The sequence below is a fragment of the Ostrea edulis genome, chromosome 5 (genome assembly GCF_947568905.1).
Source record: "Ostrea edulis chromosome 5, xbOstEdul1.1, whole genome shotgun sequence".
Lineage (NCBI taxonomy): Eukaryota > Metazoa > Mollusca > Bivalvia > Ostreida > Ostreidae > Ostrea > Ostrea edulis.
The window spans coordinates 52,500,277-52,525,671 of record NC_079168.1 but is presented as its reverse complement, the minus strand read 5'-3'; the positions used below and the strand labels follow the sequence as shown (position 1 = coordinate 52,525,671).

Here is a 25,395-nt window from a genome sequence, read left to right as displayed (position 1 = left end):
CCCCTCCCTTGAAATCTTTCAAACTTTAATCCTCCACGACATTCCCAACATGTCATACATCTGATTTTTGAACTCCATGGCCCCCATCCCATCAATAATGATTTCAATGGTAACTATTTTATAAATCTACTCTTCTAAACCATTCCAATCATTTACTTCATCTTCTTTTTCACAATTTTGTAATCTATAAAGAAAATGTGGACTTGTATGTAATGTTAGCCATATTAGACCTGTCCTGGGGCCTAAACCTCTGACCTAGGGTTGTGAATTTCACAATTCTGGTTGAAGCCTCCAAGTTCATTAAATCATATTACTATCACCCACTTTTTTTGCAAGATGTTCATATTGCATATAAAAAGGACAATTTTGAAGATATAGTTCATTTTTACAGTATGACCTACACAGCCTCATCCTGGGGCCTGAACCTGCATCTAAACACTTCTGAACAACCAGTGTCAGATTAAGTGGGAGCTACTATGTTTTAAAACTGTAAGAATTTCATTAATGCCTCCTTACATCAAATATGCCAGTTTTCTTGGCCAAGGAGCCGCCTTCTAATGTCCAGAATGAGATCTGACCTTTACCACAAGAGATGATGCTGCCTTTCTCTAGAGGGTGGAACTCTGCAGCCAATACTGGCTCTGTTGAGCTCTGAAAAATCAATCAATAAAGGTCAAACAATTTCTATATTCTGAAGATAAAAAATCAATTAATACATGCCAATCAATTCCTACAATCTGATAAACCACTCAATGGATGTCAATTAATTTTTAAACAAATATTTTCTATCTATTCCCTGACAGACAATTTATAACATTTTCAATCAATTACTACATGCACTATGGACAAGTTCATTAAGAATATATTTTCATTCATTCTGAATTTCAAAAAAAATATTACAGCCACCCTCTATTGTCCAGTTATACATCTATGTAAGATTATACAACCTTTCTGGACAGTAAATGCTTGAGGTGGATATTGGTCAACTGATTTGTCAATAACTTGGTCAGGCAAAACAACTAATTAATGCAGATTCCTTTCCTCTGCTGAGCAATTAACTTAATCGATGACTTGTATATTCACTAGATGCTTATCTAATACTCTTGTGAGTCTTGAAAGAATTTTCCAACCTACTGGTCATCAGCATAGCAACAGCAGACTGTTAACATAACTCTAAGCTAATTTCCTAGGCCACTAACCTTGGTCTCAGTGATTTTCTTGGGATGAGTTTTACTGATGTCTCATACAGACAACTAACCTTGGTCTCTGTTATTTTCTTGGGATGAGCTCTACTGAGGTCCCATACAGACATGACATGGTCGTTCGCCTCATCCACCACAACTAAATGATTTCCTCCATCCTTTAATTATACAGCAAGGAATTACTTTTCCCTTAATTATAAACATGAAAAATACCAAACCTCTGGCCCCTAAATAGGAGAAGTAATTACACACTACAACTTTCCTACTAAATGGATTTTTGTAGCAGCAGATTTGCTCAGATAAAAGAAAATGGCAGATTCTTCTGGACGATATTGATTATAGTCAAGTTTTCAAGCTCACATGCAAATCACTTACGACAAAATCTTTCCATTTCCAATTAACAAATAATTAGTATCATTCAGATTCTGTCATACCAGTTTGGAGAAGGACAGACAACTGACGGCCTTGTCAAAATCTCCTATCCCAATCACATGAAGAGTGTTCAGGTTCATGGTGTCCCAAATCCTCACATGGGGCTGTTCAAAACATGTGTTCAAAGTGTTAAGTAATCAGATATGATCAATCCGAAAACTGATAGATACAATTATAATGCTGTAATAATTTATTTGAATTACATGTATATATTCTATTATTCAGGATCACTACATAAGTTTGTTAATGATCAGTATAATTTCCAATGTTATATAATACTTTCAATGGTTTAATATCTGTGTAATATTAAGTATATTGAACATGCAGTCATTGTAATGTGTAGGATTTTACAATATCTAAATTATTACAAGCTACGGGGAAAAATTAAGCACTGGTAGTTATTACATGTATATACATGTTCATGTATTACATATTTATGGACTGGGTTCAAGGGCAACCCGCTATGACAGCCCTGAGGATTAAGCTGTTCACTGAGGAAGTCAGAACAAAGCTAAGTATGGTCTGAGATTCAACAAAACAAATATCTTTGCTATGCCTTTCACTCCTTCATAGATGTTAAAATTGTAAATTTCAACTTTCCTGCAATGTGGATATCAATTGTGCCTCCAGTATACCTGCTACTGAACTTATATATTCCTAATAATACCGAGTATGTCCAGTACTAACGTTAATTAGATATGAATGTCAAAATGTGACCATTCTAACAATTTTTTTTGGATTAATTAGTCCAACATAAAAGTTTATCAGACTGGCTGAAACTGCTGATCGCAAACATTGAAATCGGTGGACTTTCTATTGTAAAGATTAATATAAAAATTAATCCATAAAGTTATAAAAAATTTCATTATTATACACCAAGACGATACTCTATATAATGCATTATCTGATTGGCCTATACAGTCACATGAAAGGGAGAATAAAACTTCACATTTCCCCCAAACATCATATTCCATCCAGGTACAGTAAATAACGGTTTATTGTGACATTACAATATGTCTAAGTCATTCCCCATATGTGAATGTTTGTACTTCGTAAGGCACAAATGGAATTTGTTTATTTGGGGTGGGGGGGTGGGATTGCAAATTTCCAATACACAGTTTAACTGACCATGTAAATAATCAGCATTCAGGGAGAAGGGGGAAATATAAGAAATGGTTATTACATGTATATCACATTATTTTGTTCCTCATACAAGTGTCCGCTCCAATACAGCGAGTTCAACTACATATATATAAATATGCAGGGATGCAAGATTTTTGTAGTTTTGATTTATGTTGGTATAACATGAATGTTCTGGAGTTATGAAGATGTTTTCACCCAAGAAAAATCATATTTCCCTCGGGCATGCCACATTACGCTCATGTAATTTGATTTTTCTTGGGTGAATACATCTTCATATCTCCCTCACTATCACACAGTAAATGTTTATCATTATTCATGGTTACCAATCTGCACATGAAATGTAGCTCCTGAAACAGAACTGATGATTTGCTAATCCTTGTTGCGTAAATGAATGAAGCATCATGATTGGATGATAAAACCTTTGAAATGACACAAGATTGGATCACACAGATGGTCTTATTTTTTCCTTACCCAATGATCTTTATCAGCTTCAGGGATATCTTTTTTCCCAGCCTTTCTCTATTCATGCAACAAAGCACAAAAGTGAGAAAAAGAAACAGTGATAAAGTTTACACCATGACAACAAAGAAACCCACGGACCAGATAATATACAATACAAAGACTGGAAACTAGGGGTCCAATTCACTCTTCATCTAATTACTAAAATTAAAAGTTTCTCCTCTCCTTCCAGTTACCACAGCATTACTTTGCCTTAGTAAATAAGCAGGTTTCATTAAACTGTTCATTCAGAAATGTTCAAAGCAATGAGTAGGTAGTATTGGTCAGTGGTCATAAGATTTTCTGTGAAGAGACCCCTAGTTTCCAAGAAAGTGTCTGGATGTTTGAATATGAAGATAAATTACTACACATTTAGCACTTAGTCAAGTGTTAAATACAGTAAGTTTTTGTATGGTATACAATATATATATATGTACATTACTGATTGAATACAATAGCTTTACAGGGTACATGCAATATTACATCCAAGTCCTGTGTGATGATTTGTTACAAAATATTCTACATTATACTTTGGTATTAGCATGAACTTCAACATAGTACAACATTAATTCTTGATTTTTTTTTACCAGAATAAACAGAAAGGAAAATTGTAAAGGTCATGCGTCACAGCCAATTATGCATATCACCAAGAGAAAAACTGTATAAATAAAAGAATATTAATATATAACTGCATCTGATGATACAATAGCACCACTGAATCCTGACACCTATACCGTACATAGAAGTTTCGGTTCTACAGGTTCTGGGATCCCAATAAATCGTGCTGAACTTCACACCTACCTTGCCCTCCTTCTGGTCATGACCTGCCACCTGTCCTGTTGCCACTCGCACTTGGTCAGGATGGATGGCCAAGCTGTAGAACACAAACATTGGCAAAGGTATCTATACAACACACTAAAAGTTGACATACATATATAATTTGTTTCCTGTTCTTTTGTTATATTTTGGGACCAAAGACATCGACATTAAATTGGTGAGTAAATGCTTATCTTCACTGCAACATAAATTATTAACATTGAAATTGATGATAAACTTCCACAATAAGCTATTCAATATGACAATTCTTGTTCAATCCATGCAGTTACATCACTACAATTTCATTCAGCAGTGCTGATGTTTTATCAACACTCACCATTTGACGTCGTCAGTGTGGCCCAGGTAGTGCCGCTGCGTGTTCTCTTCCACATTGTGGAGAACGACTGCGGCCGCAGCGAAGTAGATGATTTCCCCGGTGGAGAGGTAGTACAGGTTCGATCGACAGTCCCTGCCCCGGTATCCATAACTGTCACAGTCAGGGAAACTATCACCTAATCCAATACTTTACAAGAACTTTCGTTTTCAACATAATGACACTACCCGGTATTCTATATTGCCAAAGTGAAGTCCAAAAGGGAAGCTTAAAATCCACACAAATACTGAAAAATCTTTGATAAAAAGATAAAATACTTAAAGTGTACAAGAGCAACTTTATATGATGACAAAAACATGTTAGGGAAATGATAATGAATTTGTTTCAGTTGGTGTTCAGTTCTACAACTTTGTCACCACATGGAATACTCGTTTCCTGTCATCTACAACCTGTACATTAATTAAATGAACATTGAAATCAATACATTCCAGCATCATCAACTAAATACCTAACCCTTGTACTGATGAGAATCAACTAAATACCTAACCCTTGTACTGATGAGAATCAACTAAATACCCAACCCTTGTACTGATGAGAATCAACTAAATACCTAACCCTTGTACTGATGAGAATCAACTAAATACCTAACCCTTGTACTGATGAGAACCTAACCCTTATACTGATGAGAATAAACTAAATACCCAACCCTTGTACTGATGAGAATAAACTAAATACCCAACCCTTGTACTGATGAGAATCAACTAAATATCTAACCCTTGTACTGATGAGAATCAACTAAATACCTAAACCCTTGTACTGATGAGAATCAACTAAATACCTAACCCTTGTACTGATGAGAATCAACTAAATACCCAACCCTTGTACTGATGAGAATCAACTAAATACCTAACCCTTGTACTGATGAGAATTAACTAAATACCTAACCCTTGAACTAATGAGATGACAAAAACACTCAGGTGACTTTTTGGACCCATACAGCCTGACTGCAGTTCTAGGACCAGGGAGCTACAGAACTGCAGCCACCTTGGTAACCACATATTTTCTCTCCATCACATCCGACAAAATTTTTCACAGCAGAAAATAACAACATATACACACATTTGTTACCAACACTTGTGCTGATATCTAAATTGCTGTCAGAACATAATCCCCATTAATGTATGCAAGGTGGTGCAGTAAGGATACACCCATTCCAGCTGCAGCTTTTCAGAAGGTGGATCTGCCACGCTGGCTACATCCACATTTTCCACAGAGGTGGGAGCGTACAGATTGATAGCACGCCCTCTGAGGTAGATTTTCACATATCCTTCCTCTAAAGGAAACAAAACAAAAGAAAATGGCTAAGATTTTCTACACTTGACTTTAGAAACTAAATCATTTCAGGTCTGATATGAATGATAGATTTTTATGTAAAGACTGGGCATTTGTCAACTTTGTCATGGGTTATACCTGTGGTTATGGCATCTTCTAATATACACAATACACATTACCCAAAGTTCCACTTAATCAAGATTCAAACACTTAAAGCACATTTACGTAATCTCTACATATAAATGAATCATGGCAAGTTTATAATTACCTGATCTCCACTCCGGATCTCTACTACTGTAAATAAGACAAACAAGATAATGTTCAAAATAGGTTTCAATTTTACTATATATTCAGATACATTCCTAATTCTCATAAATAAACAGAGCAAGTATTTCATGAAATCAACCTACTAATTCTCATTAATAAACAGAGCAAGTATTTCATGAAATCAACCTACTAAGTATTCAGATCTGTGCTAAAGTCTTCCATGTCCAGAATTCTATTTCTTATTAAATATCATAAGCGTACACTCTAATCAAAACTTTTTCATTTCATGACAAAGATTTTACATGCTACACAAAGACAATTGAACTTGAATAATCCAAAATATCAGCTTATTACAAAATGGTTTGCAAGCAATTAGAATTGGATTACTTAAATGAGTGTTAGCAAAAAACACAATTCAAATTTCAACATAAGTACATGTGTACTTAGTTAAATATGTAGATCAAAGTACATCAATTACTTTTCCCCTCACCCCTTCCCACCCTTTCCAAAGTTGCAAAAGTTGTTTGACTTGCTGAATTTCACTCCTAATAGAGAATACCAAACACTGATTATTAAATCAGAAAATTGCTTTTTGCATTTATATATATTGTTTACTCATTTTTGTCATTTTGAAATTAAGAGTTAATTTGTTAGCCGCTAGGAAAGATTTATTGATTTTATGTGAAAGTTATAAATCTGTTGAGTTATTTATCTACAAGGCTGTGATGATGTGTGTCTTAAAAGGAAGTTAGCTCCTGAGCTTTAGAGGGCAACTGCGCAGGATGCTACAACTAAGTATTTACTGGTGCAATACTGATCCCATTGGTACAAACATATAACACACCTATTACTGAACCCTATCCAGTTGAATTTTTTTGGTGTCAATTTCAATTTTGAAAGGGTTTGTCAGGGACTATATTTTGTGGCAGAAGGATTAATTAAAAAGTTCTAAATCTGCATGATATATCAGTTTCTGTTTCATCCAATATATCTTCTATTTTTATACCCCTATACGTGTATTTCAGTTTTATGATTTATGATACAAGTAGTTGAGACTTGGAACTAGTTCAAATGTTGTAATTTAATAATTTAGTTGATATATTTTCCAAACAGAAAACCAATTCTTAAAAAAGTTTATATTAATGTACTTGAAATTTTGTATAAAAATTCAGTATTTTCACCAATAATTGAATTTTTTTTTAATCTCCAGCTTCCACTTTTTAAAAAAATTATGTGAAATTTTAGAAATTGACATTACTCCTAATATTTTCTTTTAAACTCTCAAATTTTATATCATGATTTTTTGTGTATATCAATTGCAAAAAGGTAATTATTTAATTCCATTACTGGTATTAAACTTTTTTTAAAATCTGTATTGTTAGAAGACATGATTATGCATCTATTTTATGTTATGATTGATTTGTGTTCCTTACACCAACAGACAAATCAAGTTTTAATTCAATAAAACTTGAATCAATTTTGAGTGCAAAAAGGTCATGTTTAGAAACATTGTAGCTCAATAACAAGCATTGTGACCCCAGTTTTTTCTTTTTAATTTCCTAATTCTCCTTCAATGTAGAATTCAAAAATACACTTCCCAAAATAAAATTGACGTTACTCCAAATCTCAGGTGCAAACCTCTTTAAGATTTAAGGGGGCTGAGTGGTTAACACCATTTTGAGTTTAAAAAGTCCCTGGACATGCTTATGTAGCAGAATGTTCACATTAATTGCAATACTATAGCAAATTTAAAAGATTATCTAATGATTCTTTGGAATAACAAACGCAGATTTAGAAACATTCTTAATGTTTATTTATTTCTTGTTAATAAAATATTTTTCTTATAATAGCTGAATTGATGTTTTCTGTTTTAATGATTACATAAATCATGATTGAAAAATATGGAATGTAATGCCCATTGACCACAAATTAAATGCAACAGAATATGAAGGAGTTCATTTGGCATTTTTCTAAATAGTCAATTTACATGTGCTACATTACATGGCTGATCTTTGTTGAACTGCATGTTGCATATGATAACAGCAAATACAGACACACACAGACCCCCAACAGGTGTTACCAAGAAAATCTTTATCATAACAAAGAAAATATGTACATTGTGTTACAAACAGTATCAAAATTACATATTGTGACTTCTGTTGATTTAGTTACCATAGTAATCAATTACTTTTGTGACTTATTGATTTTTCACTAATTTGAGTGAGAAGTTACAACCAAGAGGGCTACTTCATCATAGACATCAATGGTACTGTATGCATTATTTATGTCCTCTAGTGCTGATATACATCCTTGTGAAAGCAAATATTGTCCATCTTATGCAAATAATTACTGATATATCTAAAATTCACTCCCTTAAAAAAAGAAACCCTTTCCTTTTCCTTTGCTTCTACTGTCTAGAAATTTCAAACCTAAAAGTGTAAAATTGAAAAAAAAAAAATTCATAATTAAATGAAATATTTCTCTACTTTCCTCCAACAAAATATACTGTACATCATCTTTACTACACAAAAATTACTATAAATTTCAAAACATTTCCCCACAAATTTGCTTCTAAAGATAGAGCCTTATACAGCGATACATATACAGCATGCACAGTCTTATATGCATGTGAGATTAAGCTTAATATGGTCAAGTATGGAAACATATATACATAACAGCATGAGCATATAAAACATAGGTACTTTAGTAACACTACACTAGCTGTACATGTTTATAAAACAAGTCTCTCTAGACCTATATACTGAAAGAAAGGCTTGTAATGAAGTGGCTATAGAATGAAACATCTGTTCAGTCAAACAATTTCCTTGTTCATGATGCATAACTCAAAAAGGCCAGTTACTTCCTATTGTAAACTCCATGCAAGAAGAAACTCCCAATGCATCAACAGACTACTGAAATAGTGCATATAATGCTCCAAAAATAAGAGCATGTCTAGAACAATTTGATGAAATTTTCTGCCAAACAACCAGTGTAATACAATTCATGCATTGAACATAAAAGCAGATTTTTGGTAAATCTCAAATTTGTTACCGTGCTTTGGACCCCTTCTTTCCTCTGGAAGCCATGAGTAACAATATGTATATTGATGTTTTTATACAAGGCCAGCCCAGTTTACAAAAATCCACTAATAGTGACACTGTTACACATGGATTAACACACAGAATGTTACTATGTCAACAACATGTAGCCGGAATGATATACATATTTATGCATCATCATTCAAGTGTAACGGCCAGGGGGAGTCTGACGTTCAGTCAGGTGACAGACATGTGACTGAGGAAGAACTCACCTGGTTGTCAAGGAAACTATTAATGATTGATGAAACCTAATGCATTAATGTTCATCACAATCTTTACACAACCTGTGAGTGACCTTTCATTTCATTTAGTACAAAGAGCACAATTAGATCATTAGGTCTACATAGTCTATGCAACACCCAGTAGAAATCGTCATTATTTTCCTTGACAACTGGACTTCGTTTCTCCATCTACACGTCTTAGCGAAGAAAACATCTTTTAATCCTCTGCAATTTATAAACCACTTATAGAGATAAGACATTTACTTTAAGTCGTTATGATGTGCCTCTTCTTGTAAGAGTATGCAAATTGTTTCTTCGTTCAAAAGAAATTACATGCTAGCCTAGGAACTTGTCCATTTCTTTCACCAAAAAATAGGTATGTTCTATAATGAAAACTTTCCTATATTTTTTTTCTTCTTCAGTAATTCATTTTAAAACAAATTACTATATGAGTAATAGAGAAATTAAAAATAAATAAAAATCTGAACAACTTGGTATGTTATTGAAACACAGAAATATCACTTCACATGTTGTGCATCGTTTAAAATTCTCAGACTAACAATTGTTACCGATTTCAATCACCATCAGACCTGGTCACTTGGGACTAAATGACTTTGGAATATCTGTATAATGTGTTATGCAATTATGATTTGGAATTGTCATAGGAAATCTATACTAAAGTATTTGAAAGCCTTGCAAACTGAAATCTGCTACTTCTGACAGAGTGAACTATATATGTATATGCTACACAATTAATCTAATGTCTAATTCTGCTAAAGTGTAATAGCAATAATGCATTATATGATGCATAATGATTTACCTATCTATTCTCTGATTAAATGTAACAACCTTTATATATACTGCACATGGAAGAGTTTCAATGAATGTACTTTTTCATTGTAAGCTTGTCAAGAAATAGTTGTACTTTACTGTAAGATTAACTAAATAATAAGGAAGTAAAAGCTAGTCTTTTATTTCCCCAAAACAAAGATGGAGTATCCTTTGTGCACGTTTTAGAGTGATCTGCCCTTGGATAATACTACAAAATGATTTTCCAAGTTTGGGACTGGTTTACTTACAATTTTTTTTACCCTTTTAATGCATTGCAACAGTAAGAATTAAAATTTGCTCCTTTAGTCATATATCATTCTGGTTTGCAGAAGCATTGCACATTCCAATTTTATAATAAGACATTTTAAGAATTCTATAGTGGAATAAGAGGGCCCATACTCTGTGATGAAAACTATATGAATTACTTCTTTACACACAATGGATTTGAAAGGATACATTATTCTGATTGTCCAAAAAGTGCTTTATGATTAATGTATACAGGGTCTATAAAAGCCATACACAATTTTTGATTACAAATGTGAGAGATATTCCTACTCCCAGAGTCTACTCCTTCTCAATTCTTTGATCCTAACAACTACATCACTAGTTTCTGAGTTTCTTGAAGTCATAGATCTATCAGGTACATGAAAGCAGAATTTTCCAGGCATTCCCAGATCAGCAACATGAAGTTGATGTTTTTCACCTTGCATCCATAATTCTTATATTTCATATGGGACCCAGGCCATTTTAACCTGCTTACCGCCTCACAAAACCTAGCAGTGGTATTATACAGTGTATTTATTTAGTTACCCTATCCCAGCAGTCCCGAACACTGACATTGAAGAGTATGAGCATAATGAAATTATAGAGGAATAACACATCATATTTCAAATGGAAGTACATCACAAATGTTTAAATAAATATCAGTTCCATCTTCCTTTCTTGCCTGTCTGGTTAGCTTAGTGGAATAGGTCATAAGACAGTCAGTGAGAAGATCAAGAATTTGAGTCCAGCAGGGGTTTTAATTCTTTAACCAGTGATTTTGCAAAAATTCGCAATTTTTACCCATATGAGGTAATTTTCAAAATGTGAAATTTAAAACACAATTAGACATTATCTTATACTTTTCATCCATAATTTTTTTTCTTTGTTGTGTTATGCCTCCTTAAACCAAGAAACTATCAATACAGAAGTCCCCTGATTTTGGGATGATGGATGTGAATTAGGTTAATAATTGATATACAGAGGAATACATCTTATTATTTAGTTGGTTGAACACAATACACACAGGATTTTCTCTTTCTTTTTAAATACATAATGCTAATCCCTTTACTATGATCCGTAACTCCAGATCTATTATATTACTTCAAAATACAAACTACAATCCTCTGTGTAATGTGGAAGTCGGTTAAATATCCCTGTTACCCCAAGTTACCTCCGGCCACCAGAATTCTCTTGCTCATAGCTTTTACTAATTTTTCGTTTCAGTTCAACAGGTTTGCTAGATTTTGGTTCAACAGGTTTGCTAGATTTCGGTTCAACAGGTTTGCTAATCTGGCTAAAAAATTTCACAGAGTTAAAAATAAATGAAAAAAAAACAAAAAAACAACAACAACTAAAAAAGAATTAGTGATGTCAAGTTTTTTCATTACTTACCCATCCCTATGGAAACTAGAGGAATCCAGCGAGTTTGACATGGAAGACCATTTTTTGTTTGATGTGCTAGTACGTGGGGATGCAGCACTTCGTTGTGTGGGAGTTGTGGACCTTTTGTTGGGTGTAATATGGGCATTATCCAGGGGACTGGTGAAAGATTTCTCTACTCTCCGAGTAGGTGTTCCTCGAATACTGGGCTTACTAGGCAACACCGAGCTTTGTGCTAAAATAAAATTTACAGTATATTTGACCCTCTTCGAGTATAAGCATAACTTTTTGGCTCACAACAGACCCAAAACATATTTGTAGACACAGGTGATTTCTTGTCTACATGAATTCATGAGACTTGCAAACTTCCCACACCAGCAGGGCTCTCATTAAGAGCTGGCGAAATCTTACCCTTAACTTTGCCCAAAATCGCCCCCCTACTTTCTATAACAAAGACTAAAAATATCACTAAAACGCATCAAAGATGTGTATGGCCGAGTTGCAGTTTGGAAAATTATGCACGCTTGCATTCATGAAGTAAAAACATGCATGTATTTAATATAGTTTATAAGTATAAAGCTTTGAATGGCTACAATAGGCATTTAGTGTGATAATGACCTTGACGACCTTTGGCCTTTGGATTTTAAAAGCAAAATGAATCTTGAATGTCATCAGGAATTGAAGTCTGATAAACATGCAGCAGTAAATACATTAGTAAAAGTTAGAGGCAAACTCAAATCTATAGTATATAGTGAAAAAGAGACTTTGACCTTTGGACCTCAAAATAAACAAGAGATGTTTCTAAAACACATATGCCCCCCATGGTGCAAAATTGAAAAGGATTATACACACACATCATTTAATTGATAGTAGTATCATCAATTCAAAATATTGAGCAGACAATATCTTCCTATGTCAAGAGTGAATTGACCATGTGACCTAAAAATCAATAGGGGTCATCTACTCCTTATGCTGTACCAGTGTACCAAGTTTGGTGTCAATCAAGCAAACAATTCTTTAAATATAGGAAACAAAATATTACTATGTCCAGTTCAGCTATTGACTTTTGACCTCAAAATCAATTTGGGTCATCTTCTCCTGAAGATGTACCAGTGTACAAAGTTTGATGTCTGTTAAGCAAAAGCAGTGCTCCAAGTTGCGAGTAAAACGATCGCGACCAGAAAATCAATTTTGCGACTAGAGATTATAATTAAGTTGCATTTTCGCGAGTGAAGAAAATTTGGGCAACCAGTAAAATTTTAGAATCGGGATCGGAAGTCTCAATAAATCAAGATGGCGGGAAAATGAATTTTAGAGCACTTTGGATTTATCAATAGTAAAAAACAGAAGCCTCAGCCTAGTACATGTAACAAAGAAATTCAAGAATCACACGGGGAAGTTCTGCATCAAAAGATGGTGTAGCAGTGTCTAAAGAGAAATTCAAAAGTAAAGGAAGAACCCCAGTCCTGAAATGGCGGAGGGAATTTTCGTGATGGCAAAATGTTTTGCAGAATTTGTGAGGCCAATTAGCCAGCAACGTCCACCATTTCTGAACATCCATTGTCCTATTTCGCCACGACTGAGTGTACATCTTTCAAATGTGGAAATGTGACTATTCACGGTAACATTAAGAGACATGTCGTTGTCCGTGACTGCATTATTAGCAGTAAGTCGAGCGGGGCAATTGTTGCTCTTAATTTTCAAAGACAATCAAACTCGGGATGTAGTGTTCTTATTGATGCTGGTACTAATTGTTCAGCAAAAGATCCAACAAAACTAGGAGTTCTTATTCGCATAACATGATAAGTAGTGAAGGCCCATTTATAGATAACTTTCAAGCAAATCCTTGTGTGGAACGCTGGGTTTTCTTCCCCAGAAGCGTACTGTAAAATATACAGGATGGCCAAATGCAATACAACTTCTGCCAGAGTAAAAACTTGACTTGTTAGCATCCAGCATGTTTCACAGTACATTTCTATTCAGTTTAAAAATAAAACAAACAAAATGTATACATGAGTGTTGATTTTTTTACTTGAAAGATATTCATATTTTAAAAAAAACCTTGTAAGTCTTATATTTACAAAAATCTTTTACTATGGCGAGTAGAAATTTTGAACATGGCGACTAGAAATTTGAAAATGGCGACCAGAAATAATTTTAGGTCGCCATTTTGCCACCTGATAGCAGATGCGACTTGGAGCACTGAAAAGGGTTATCAAGATATTGAGTGGACAGTATATTACTATGTCCAGTTGTTGGACCATTGACCTTTGACCATGTGACCTCAAAATCAATAAGAGTCATCTTCTCCTGAATATACACCAGTGTACTAAGTTTGATGTCTTTCAAGCAAAGGGTTCTCAAGATTTTGAGCGGACATTATATTCCTATGTCCAGTGTAGATTGACCCTTGACCTGAAAAACATTAGGGGTCCTCTTCTACTCATAACCAACCCACATACGAAATATCATTATCATCAAGTGAATGGTTCTCAAGATATTGAGCGGACAACATGTGGTCTACCGACCGACCGACAGGTGCAAACCAATATGCCCCTCTTCTTTGAAGGAACCTTCCTCTTTTGGATGTGATCATGATATGTAAGTTTTGGAAAGATGCACCTAGTAGTAGGAAAGTTAGAGACCAGACAAGCTCAAATCTATGGCATTTAGTGACAAAGTGACCTTGACCTTTGACCTTAAAATAAATAGGAACCTTCCTCTTTTGGATGTGATCATGTTATGCAAGTCTCACAAAGATGCACCACAAAGTATGAAAGTTAGAGACCAGACAAGCTAATTGTGGATGCCGCCCACCCACCCACCCGCCCGACTGGACGCCCATCCTTCGCCAATTTAAAAACTGAGATTTGCTATGCAACTTGGCTAAAAAGTGCTATATCATGGTCCTGCATGGACTTACTTTAATGAAACATAGATGCCATGAGCAGAGAGATATATTCGTGCTATATACAATAATTTTTAACTGAAATAACAACACATGTTACAGACATAATTTACGTTTGTTTTTTCCCCCTGGATTCCCGATACTACAATGTGTTAAAATAAAAGTATTGATTTCCCAAATCCCTCACTGTTAACCTCAAGTATAAGCCATAAAAAAAAGTTACCCTGCAAGAGACATAGATTTTTGTAACGTCAAACTACATGTTCCATTCATTTGAAGTTGCAATTAGTCAGTTGGAATTGCGATTACTATTATAGAAGAAGGGGGGGGGGGGGGGGGGGGGGGAGGGAGGAGAGAGAGGAACATATGCCTCGCAGACCCTGCAAGTCTCAATATGTTAATATACCTGCAATTCACCACCTACTAATATCAATTTCACCTCCAACTTTCAAAGTGTCTGGATGGGGCCATTTGCAAAAGCGTGACAGTGCATTAGTCACAACACACCGTCACGCCAATAAGCAACTCGCCTTCGCGCTGACAAGCAACGTGCTGTCACACTAAGAGTTTTACACAACTCGCCTTCGCGCCAACAAGCAACGTGCCGCCACACTAACACAACTCGTGCGTCTCTGCATGAAGGTGAGTTGCGTTAGCGTGACTGTGCGTTGCTTGTCAGCGCGAAGGCGAGTTGTGTTAGCGTGATGGCGCGAAGGCGAGTTGTGTAAAGTTGTGACAGCGTGTTGTGTAAAGTTGTGTTAGCGTGACAGCGTGTTGTGTAAAGTTGTGTTAGCGTGACGGCGTGTTGTGTAAAGTTGTGTTAGCGTGACAGCGTGTTGTGTAAAGTTGTGTTAGCGTGACGGCGTGTTGTGTAAAGTTGTGTTAGCGTGACAGCGTGTTGTGTAAAGTTGTGTTAGCGTGACGGCGTGTTGTGTAAAGTTGTGTTAGCGTGACGGCGAGTTGTGTAAAGTTGTGTTAGCGTGACGGCGAGTTGTGTAAAGTTGTGTTAGCGTGACGGCGAGTTGTGTAAAGTTGTGTTAGCGTGACGCCGTGTTGTGTAAAGTTGTGTTAGCGTGACGGCGAGTTGTGTAAAGTTGTGTTAGCGTGACGGCGTGTTGTGTAAAGTTGTGTTAGCGTGACGGCGAGTTGTGTAAAGTTGTGTTAGCGTGACGGCGTGTTGTGTAAAGTTGTGTTAGCGTGACTGCGTGTTGTGTAAAGTTGTGTTAGCGTGACGGCGTGTTGTGACTAACGCACTGTCATGCTTTTGCAAATGGCCCTATCACGACACCATAAACTTTTAAACTTATTGAGAACCTTGACCAGCAATTTTAACAAAATTGTTTCTATAATACATGCAGCTAAAATGCACCTTTCAGAAATTGACTATTATTATCATATAATTTCACCCAATGAAAAATATGTGAACCAGCTATGTTTTAACACAACCAGGCAACTCTTGTTTAAGCTGTGAGGAGGACTCTTACTCTCTGATTTCTATTTTGTCATATTTGGAAAAATATGCACATATACAAAATATTCTGATATATAATATCTAGAACTCACAGCATCTATCCTCATGTCTCATAAAATCTAGTCTCAGTCACTGTAGTCTAGCAACTGACCTTTACTGGCCTCCACCTGCCCCAGTCTTCTGATGACGTCTGCTAGAGCACTCTTCAAACAGACAATCTCGTCCTCCTGCTGCTGGACCTTCTTCTCCAGACAGAGGACTCTATGACAGAGCTCTCCATGGTCCTGACTCAACAATCCATCTACAACAACATGCACAGTTATCAGAATCATACGCATGGTGTGGTGCATACATACTGAAAACATCATTAAAACAGTACAATTAAACCTGGATGTCACTCCCTTAGGAGTTATGTCACAGTTCAAGTGTTCCTGTCCACATTATGCTTTACAAGTTTACAGCACATCAGGAACTTGCAAATGTCAATTTCTTCTTTTTAATGTTGTACAGGAATTTGTTTTGTTTCTTGTGGAGTTGACGGAGGGAATGAAAACAAAAGCAAATACAGTTTCCTCGTCAATAAAAATAAAAATTAGCCCCCACCCCAATCCAGAACATGGATGATAAGTAAAGATAACGAACAGTGATCATAACTCCTATACAAAATAGAGAGTTGCAGGCAAACACAGACCTTCACTTCTTTTCGTAGTGGAGAAAATATATTTCAATATATATGTATGCAATTGTACCCAATAAATTTGGTCTATAATATCAAGCTGATAATTTTATTCTGTTGAAAGGAATTTTTTTTACAGTTGGCAGAAAGGAAAAATGTTAAACACTAAAAGTTACTTTCATTTTAATTTGTTTTCACGGAAAATTAGGATAGGCTCTCCTTAACAAAATTCCATAAAAATTGGCCTTATGTATTGCAAGAAGCATAACTCTTGCATATATACATAAAACAGATCTAACCCCCAAAAGTTATTCTAAAATTTAATGTATTATTTGGAGAATTCAATGATAACCACTGAATGAAAATTTAAATTACATCCTTCAATTAATATGGGACAAAATTTACTGGGTTAAGCCATTTCATCTTTGCAATGTGATAAATTTTTAGCAACAAAACAAGCACATTTCTGGTTTATTATTGCTTCAATTTTACTCATTATCTTCAGTAATTTTCAACAAACATTTCTCTGGTACTTCTGAAGCTAGTATTGAAGCAAATAAAACAAATTGGTAGATGAAAAGTCTGAACTCTCTCCAACCTATCCCTAAGCACATGAAGACAGTTACTATGTGATAGAGAATCCTAACACTGGAGGGGCTACAAAAACTGCAAAAGCTATTGTTTCCATTCTTTTCTATTACAAATAGTGTTGTTAATATAGAAGGGTTATGTACAGCAATACTGATTACTAGTTCCTGATTATTCCTTATCATAAGAAAACTTTATTACTTTTTTATTTTTACAACATACCTTAAAACTACTAAGGAGGCATATAACACATCATTATTAAAACTGACTTTCTTTTAAAACAAGAATGAAACTATAAATATCAGTAATATTTGTATATTGCTTTTACATTAGATAGCCTAGCTGGGTAGCTCAGTTGGTTAACATGCCAACTGCTGTTCTGATTCAAGTCTAGCAGGGTTTTTAAATTTTTTTCAGATTGCTTTCTACTAAAACTACATTTTTTGACAAAATAAAGTAAATTTGAAAGTTTTCAATTTCAAAATACATATCCTCCTCTTTTCATCCACTTAGAATTTCTCTGATGTGTTATTTACAAATTCATCATAAAAACTATAAGGCATTAGAGATCCCAAGATGATGGATTTACAATGAGGGGGGGGGGGGGGGGGGGGGGGGGAGGAGGAGGGAGTAGGGGGGCAGTGTATGAATCAATATTTCTTCCCTTGACTTCACAAAAGATCACCACTAATCTGTATATTTTTTCCTAAAACTTCTGTGTGTTTACAATGAGGATGTTCTGCCATGCTTACTATTCATCAATATTCAGTATCATGTGTGCAATATATAAAGGAGCACACTGTACTTCCCCTGTAGGATTGATTTCCCATTACCCACTGGTCTGGACTGAATCTATCATGGACATCAGCGATCATGTAGCCTGACAATTCACCATAAAAACTAATGTGACAATGACCTGCATACAAACTGCCACATAAATCCAGACATAGACATTAACCACAATGGACCTAAAGCACATAGCACTAGGAACTGATAAGCAATAGAAATACATCAATGAAACAGTTCCTCAGAGGTTACTAATGTTGTTTGCCCAGGACTAAGAAATAATAATGTCTGTTTATACTAGTATAACTGCATGTGGTGGTATCTATCTGTGTATATTTATGATGCAACATCACAAATCAATAACATGCAGATGTGACAAATATCATCGTTTGATCATTTGTTTTCTCTCAATAAACTCCAATCACTCTTAACATGTTTAATCATCAAACATATTCTCATGAGATTCTAAAAGTGAAAGTACTTTAATCATGACACGAGCCTCACTCAGACAATTCAATGTTCTAACAACATTGTAATGGAGCCACGAAATCCATACATGCAGAGTGTGCTGTGTTTTGCAAAAAACAATATGTTATGAATGGAAGAATCAATCAATTGAATTAACAGCTCACCCAAAATATCTTTATCATCAGAAATGTGAAATCCAAAATCAATATTGCTACATTCATCAGAGCGCACTATGCTGGGTTGTGTGTCACGACAATTAAACAACAGGTGGTTCTCCATATTTACTCATGCATTCACTGGTCAACACTGGCAAATACCCTCAGATGTGGGCATAGCTTTTTTCCCCATGCTCCCTAACTAAGACTGTAAGCACAGGTAGGAACCAGTCTTCATTTGTTGAACACATTTGTTCTCAATAAATCAATATCCTGTCTGAATGCACTCTTCCATGGTATACAAAAGTTGTATTCTTCTTCTTCAGATGACCTTTCTCAACTTCTCAACAGTCACACTTTGAACTGACAACATTTATTTAATCCTTTTTTCCCTCAATCCATACACATTACTGAATTTCCACTTGCTTATAACAATATAACCAATTTATAATTAATGCTCTAGTAGCAGTACTTAAGACTTCAAATAAACTTTAAATCTGTTCCCACTTTCCAGCCTCCATTTAGCGTATTTTTAACTATCATACAATTCTGCAACATGAAGAATGGAAGAATATTTAAGAAAGCTTTTCAAGTGGGTTGTGCAAAAAAAAACAAACAACCCAACCCTTTTTAAAAACTCCACATGTGCTTTTTTTAAGCAAATAGTTTTAGGATTTCATTTCAGAAGTCACCATTCAACTCTGTATTTGATATAGCGCTTTGCTCATAAATCAGCACTCCCTGTGAATGTCCCAAAGTTTGAAACTTTCTATCAAGTCACCACAATAAAAAGATAATGCAGGCAATTACATCATTCACAAATACAACTTGATGATACATGTGTTTCAAACAAGCTAGTGTACATGAAAATACCGACTTTAAACTTTGCTTTGAGCAAACAAATTAACTTCACAGTTGAACATGTATGTAAAAATAGCCCATCCACTTATCATTTCAGCTCTTAAGATCTACCTACATTTCCTTCTTGATAAAAAACCCACCAAATTCACAGGATCCCATGGTTATCTGTATGTATATATGTATACAGTGAGCATGCATTCCACAAAATATGCCTTGATCAGCAAAATATTCGCCTAAAATTACATTATTTTCGAGATATGTATATTACATGTACCTTCTGCATGTATGTACAGTATTTTTTTTATTTGTTTCCCAACCTGATTCTGGCCTAACCACCTCACCCCACCCCACCTTAATACTGCACGACACAAGATTCAACTCATATCTTAAATTCTTTTCAAACAGCTGGTATAATCTGAAAGCTGACACAGTCATTCATATCAGACCGGTCTAGGAGAAATTCCAGTATTATTTTAACTTGGTAATATTTTGACATGAACCTCTAGGTAAACAAATACTATTGCACAGCATTATCAGTTAGAATATCAATGAAAAGTTTAAAGACTCAGTGAATTGATAAGCAACATATTACTCTAACAAAAGTGTCTTTATAATAGTTAAGGCCTAATCAGTACATTAACATTAGTGTATTATTTTGTGGGACATTGAATGTTCATGGTTGGTACAAAAGATCCTAGAAGATTTTTGTAAATAAATGACTTACAAAGGACCACCATCTGTAAAAAAGGCAATAATTCTCCTGTACAGTACCATACTGGCTTCTGAATGCAATTTTTGAAATAGATAAACCAAACAGTTTTTTTCTTTATCCACATTAACGCTATTTTTGAAATAGATAAACCAAACAGTTTTTTTCTTTATCCTCATTTACGCTTTGTGTCCCTCTGCAATTCACACTCATTAGCTGTAAAATTTACTAGTTTATTTGTTGAAGTTATGCATGCATCTTTTACTATTGTTTTTGTTTGACACCATTCATGCCACATTCAAAACATGGAGACTTCATTAAAACAGCCTGGTATGACTTACAATGAACTATTGTCTAGCCTGAAAAACACTTGCCTCCATCAGAAAATCTATGACATCTGGCAGATTTTTACCCCAATATTGTTGTATATTTAATTGCATGAAATTGATTATATAGATTTCAGCAATGTAAAATTTCACGGACTAATAGATTTTAGTCAGATGTTTATCTAAATTCAGAAATTAATGCATCTAAGATAATCATTAAAATCTACTGATAAGAATAACCAGCGTTTTCTCTCCCATAATTGTGAATGCATGTGTGCACACTCCAACTATACATTATCATAACCATGATCACATTCTACACCATAATATCATTCAAGCATATCTATAAACTGTTGTGGAATTCATTTGTATCTTAAACATTTTGATATAAACATTTGACTATATAGCTTAAATATTGACTAGACTTGGGTTTGGTCCTGTCTACAGCTGCAAACATTAGTCAGCTTGTCAGCTCAATTTATGTTAATCAAATTATCTGACAATATCTTTGTTCCCTTTGCTAATACATTATGGAAGAAAATGTTAGCACACCATATTTTGCTGAATCAAGTTTAGATTTATTTATAAAAATATAGTGAAATCACACAAAGCATTCTTACAACTTGGACACATCTATCCCCAAAACCAGGGCTCGAAATTAACATATGCCATCAGTCTGTGACTGGTCAAGTCTGGCAGACTGACATTAGCACCAGTCAGTCCGATGGGAGTCATCGGACTACTAAATTTTCTAAAACTTCATTTTGGAAAACCCACTTGTCTAATCTTAAATGCACATTTAGCACTCCTCTGTAGATATCAGGGGAACCCGATTAGTAAATACCTGTTACGATATTGTCTGAGCCATATCAAGTTAAATATATATACACATATGGGCTGTCATTGAATCAAATCCAGACAATTATATAGTTTTGTGGATAGAAACCCAAAATTCTAAAAATGCTTTGTTAATAGCCAAGGTCTCGGGCTGTTTCTGAAATAACTCTAGATTATTTATAGGTGATAATCAAATGATCAAGTATGTATGTTTTTCTAAAAACCTTTGTTATTGTTTTAGAATGTATTTGAAATTATACTGTATGTATTTCCATCAATGCCCTTGAATCTCTAAAACTGGGCTGCTTTTTCCCTACCGAGAATGACACTCATTCCCAATGTGTTTTTTTTTTGGGGGGGGGGGTTACATTTCCCACCAAAATTGAAGTGTGATTTTTCCAGTTGTTAAACTGTCTCAAGATAAATTTCATAATACTTCATATTTACTTCCGTTGAATATTATGCTCATCGCTGAACTAATATTTACTTTCATTATTTTTAACGCATATTTGAAACAAACACCCAATTCTGAACAAATTTGTTTTACTTTTCCCAATTACAATAGATCCCAATTATTGAGCAAAAGCTTTACAAATTGACACCATGTAGAGTTTGTAAAATATTTAAATACCTGGAACTATAAGTGAAAACAGGACTTTCAGTCAAATCGGTTTTTCTGCATAAATCATAATGTTCTGACAATCTTTTCTTTCATAATTGTTTATCAATACATAAATTCAAATAACTTAGTTAGAACCTACCTAAATACTTATGCAGACTGACAATATATGTAAGGCATTAAAGCATTCATGATTCAAGTGATGAACTTGAGCTGAACTGATGCAATAAATTCTGTATGACAACATACAATTACCTGTCTTGTGCCGAGTGCTGGAGATATGAAGGATATATTGGTTAGATGGTCACTACTTCAAATGAATATGAATGTCTGCAGTGCACTCCTCAGTGAACTAATACTCTCTAGATAAAATGTTACATACTGCATCATACTTGACTTGATTATATGCTATGATTTGGGGTACAACCATAAATACTATTACAGGAGTATCTGCAACTTCATATCTAATGAAATCTATAAGTTAGGTGATGAATTGTATTGTACAGCATATTCCATCCCTCATTACCTGATTTGTCATGTATGGTATGATGTGTATATATTGATAATACACAATAGGTATTTTCCATTGTGAAGATTGCTAAGAGAAAAGAATTTTCAACATAATGATATTACTTTTTTCTTAATACACAAGCATCCCATTACTATTTACTTTATACGCCCTGATTTTTTAGTTGTTTTTTTCTTTTCTTACAATTTCAAGGGAGCCGCCGCGCGCCGGCCAGTCTTGGTACGAGAGTACTGTCATGTCAGTCGTCAGTAGCTTGAACAACACCCTGGCGCCGTAACCGATTTTAAAGCAGGGTGACTAACTTTTGAAGAATCCAAGTTCTCAAAATGTAGTTTTCAAAACGTAGCTTTTATCAAAACACTCACCGACACTCTCTGAGAGCATGCCATTTGACAAGTCTGTGGCTGCACTGTCCATTGCTGAACTTGGTAAGCTAGTTCCCTAGTATTAGAAATATGGAGAACTAGTTTAAAGAACAGTGTAAAGTCAGTATGGACGGTGCCCCACGGAAATATTTAGTAGATTGTCTTAAGGAACTATGTATTCAGCAATTCAATAATTGTGTCTTGAAATTATTTTTTATCAACAGTTAATTAATGGGATAAATTATTTTAAGTAAAAGTACTATATGCAAATAACAAATTTTACAGACTTTATCACCTGCAGTATATAGTATTACCACTTCCTGTCGCCATTCTTGTTGAGGCGGGAAATCTCGAATCATCGACAGCGTACATTTACAGCATCTTTAACTTGGTAATTTTTATTTTATTGTATTCTTTTGGAAATGTATCAATATGATAATATTGATAAAATCCTGTTATCAATGTTTTCTCAAATACATTCTGAGCAAAACTTGGTGCCATGCCCTTTGCAACTTGAACTTGTCCAAATTAAAAATTTCTGTGGAAAGGAGGGGGTAATTTGTATTCGGTCTCTCCTCTTCCCATTGCTTCTTGTCCAAGCCAGTATACTGTATAAAGTATGTTAGAAATGTTTACTTAATCAGTCGCACTTCGGTTCTATATTATTTTGGGTTTAATTACGTGTGAATCGTCCAAAAACTTATCAATCCAAGAACGATTCTTCCGCTGATAAATCCAAATGTAACAAATTTATCTTTATCTAGAAACTTACTAAATGTACTAAAATCATTGTTTTAAAAAAAAGGATGATTATCATTGATTTAGTGTGGAATTGAATGGTGTCGGTTGGTTTTATTTGCGAAAAAAATCATTCATGGATTGATTTAAGTAAGTTTTCGGATGATCCATATGAAATGTCACCTGAAAAATTACTGAAATGCGACTAATGTGGCAAACATTTCCCACATACTTTATACAGGCTTGGTGAGAAGCGAGGGGGACGGTACAGGATAAACTGAATATAAATTACTGCTTTCAGGGGTCGAAATTAACTTTTTCTACCACAGGCTAATTTTAGCCTGTGGGTAAAAAAATCCACAGGCTAAAATGAAAACCTACAAGCTAAAATAAAAATAATGAAGCAGTGCTCTTTTTTCATATGTTTTTTTTTTTAATCAACCAGAGTTCTTGAAATTTCTTTTGAAGTGTCAGACATTTGGTCTGACACTGTTAGAAATAGTGTCAGCCCAAACAAAATTTTGTCAGTCCAGATAAAAATGCATCGCTTTTGAGGTTTTCTGATATTTTATTTAAAATCAACTACATGTGTAATTGTATTCAATCTCCATCTCAGCTATAAGTTTATAAATTATCTTTTCATACCCTTTCTCATCTTCTTTACACTCTGAATGGATCTTCATCACTTTCACTATCCAGCGACTTTATTGCTCTATTTCTCTCTCACCCTCCACTTTTCTCTCATCCTCCATTTTTCTCTCTATCCTGTATATTCCTCTCAACTTCTTTCTCATCTTCCTCTGCAATCGTTGTAACTACTTTTTCTCTCACTTAAGCCCGAGTGTAGTTGGTCTTTCGTCAGTTTCGACTTTGAGCAGATTGTGTCATCAAGCAGTAGGTAAAAACGCTGCAAACAAAAGCCATTGTCTCCCAGATTGCCAGGCGGAGATACAATCGGTTTCTTTTCTCCTCGCAGTTCCTCACAACTGATTCCTCACGTTTACGTTTCAATGTGTTGCCGGATTTAGCATCGGTTTGAAAATTTATGGGCCACGTGGCCGCCATTTTCCCCGGTAAAAAACGGACTTCGATCCCGATCTTATATCGGCCATCAGGACCAACAATTAAATAACTCGTGTCGGACATTTACTACTTTTATCGGATAATCCGACACTTTTCAAGAACTCTGATCAACGATTTTCCCCATCATTACTGAGCCTAGTGGGTCAACAGGCATCGTTTGGACAGGACACTTTAAGTTACGTAAGTCATATGGTGCAATGTTCAAGTCTCTTGATTATCGCACCTCTAATCCATAACCTGTTTACCGCAGGTCTAGATCCAGTCTTTCAATTTCATGCCACATCAGGGTACGTTGTCACTAATGATTTTTCAAAGCGAATCCTGGACTCATGGTTTTATAAGCAGCACGATCACGAGCCCCATGAACTTTATATCATAATCGTCTACGCGGTGAGCAGTGCACTCGTGTCATCACTGCAACCCGACCTCCATATGACAATATAAAATTAATTTAGATA

At 34.9% G+C, this 25,395-nt stretch overlaps 2 protein-coding genes across 15 annotated transcripts in view; one reads left to right on the top strand and one right to left on the bottom strand.

Annotated features, from left to right (window-relative positions):
- LOC125652851 (echinoderm microtubule-associated protein-like 2) overlaps positions 1–23,235 on the bottom strand; it is a 34,031-nt gene extending 10,796 nt beyond the window's left edge. The window contains exons 1-13 of one of the 14 annotated variants that reach the window (XM_048882287.2): positions 23,117–23,235; positions 16,349–16,498; positions 11,831–12,053; positions 11,610–11,732; positions 9,076–9,099; positions 6,026–6,051; positions 5,632–5,758; positions 4,429–4,578; positions 4,077–4,149; positions 3,249–3,296; positions 1,637–1,738; positions 1,259–1,360; positions 517–651 (exon numbers count right to left, since the gene is read on the bottom strand). In XM_048882287.2, the coding sequence (XP_048738244.1) occupies positions 517–651; positions 1,259–1,360; positions 1,637–1,738; positions 3,249–3,296; positions 4,077–4,149; positions 4,429–4,578; positions 5,632–5,758; positions 6,026–6,051; positions 9,076–9,099; positions 11,610–11,732; positions 11,831–12,053; positions 16,349–16,498; positions 23,117–23,168 (1,335 nt within the window). In that variant the 5' untranslated portion in view covers positions 23,169–23,235. Of the gene's footprint in view, positions 1–516; positions 652–1,258; positions 1,361–1,636; positions 1,739–3,248; positions 3,297–4,076; positions 4,150–4,428; positions 4,579–5,631; positions 5,759–6,025; positions 6,052–9,075; positions 9,100–11,609; positions 11,733–11,830; positions 12,054–16,348; positions 16,499–18,879; positions 19,719–23,116 lie in introns of those variants that run through there. The other 13 variants (XM_048882284.2, XM_056164782.1, XM_056164784.1 and 10 more) reach the window with 13 other exon arrangements.
- LOC125652853 (uncharacterized) overlaps positions 9,661–25,395 on the top strand; it is a 79,342-nt gene continuing 63,607 nt past the window's right edge. Inside the window, exons 1-2 of the mRNA XM_048882293.2 lie at positions 9,661–9,719; positions 23,402–23,507. The gene's annotated coding sequence lies outside the window, so the exon portion shown is untranslated. The remainder of the gene's footprint in view (positions 9,720–23,401; positions 23,508–25,395) is intronic.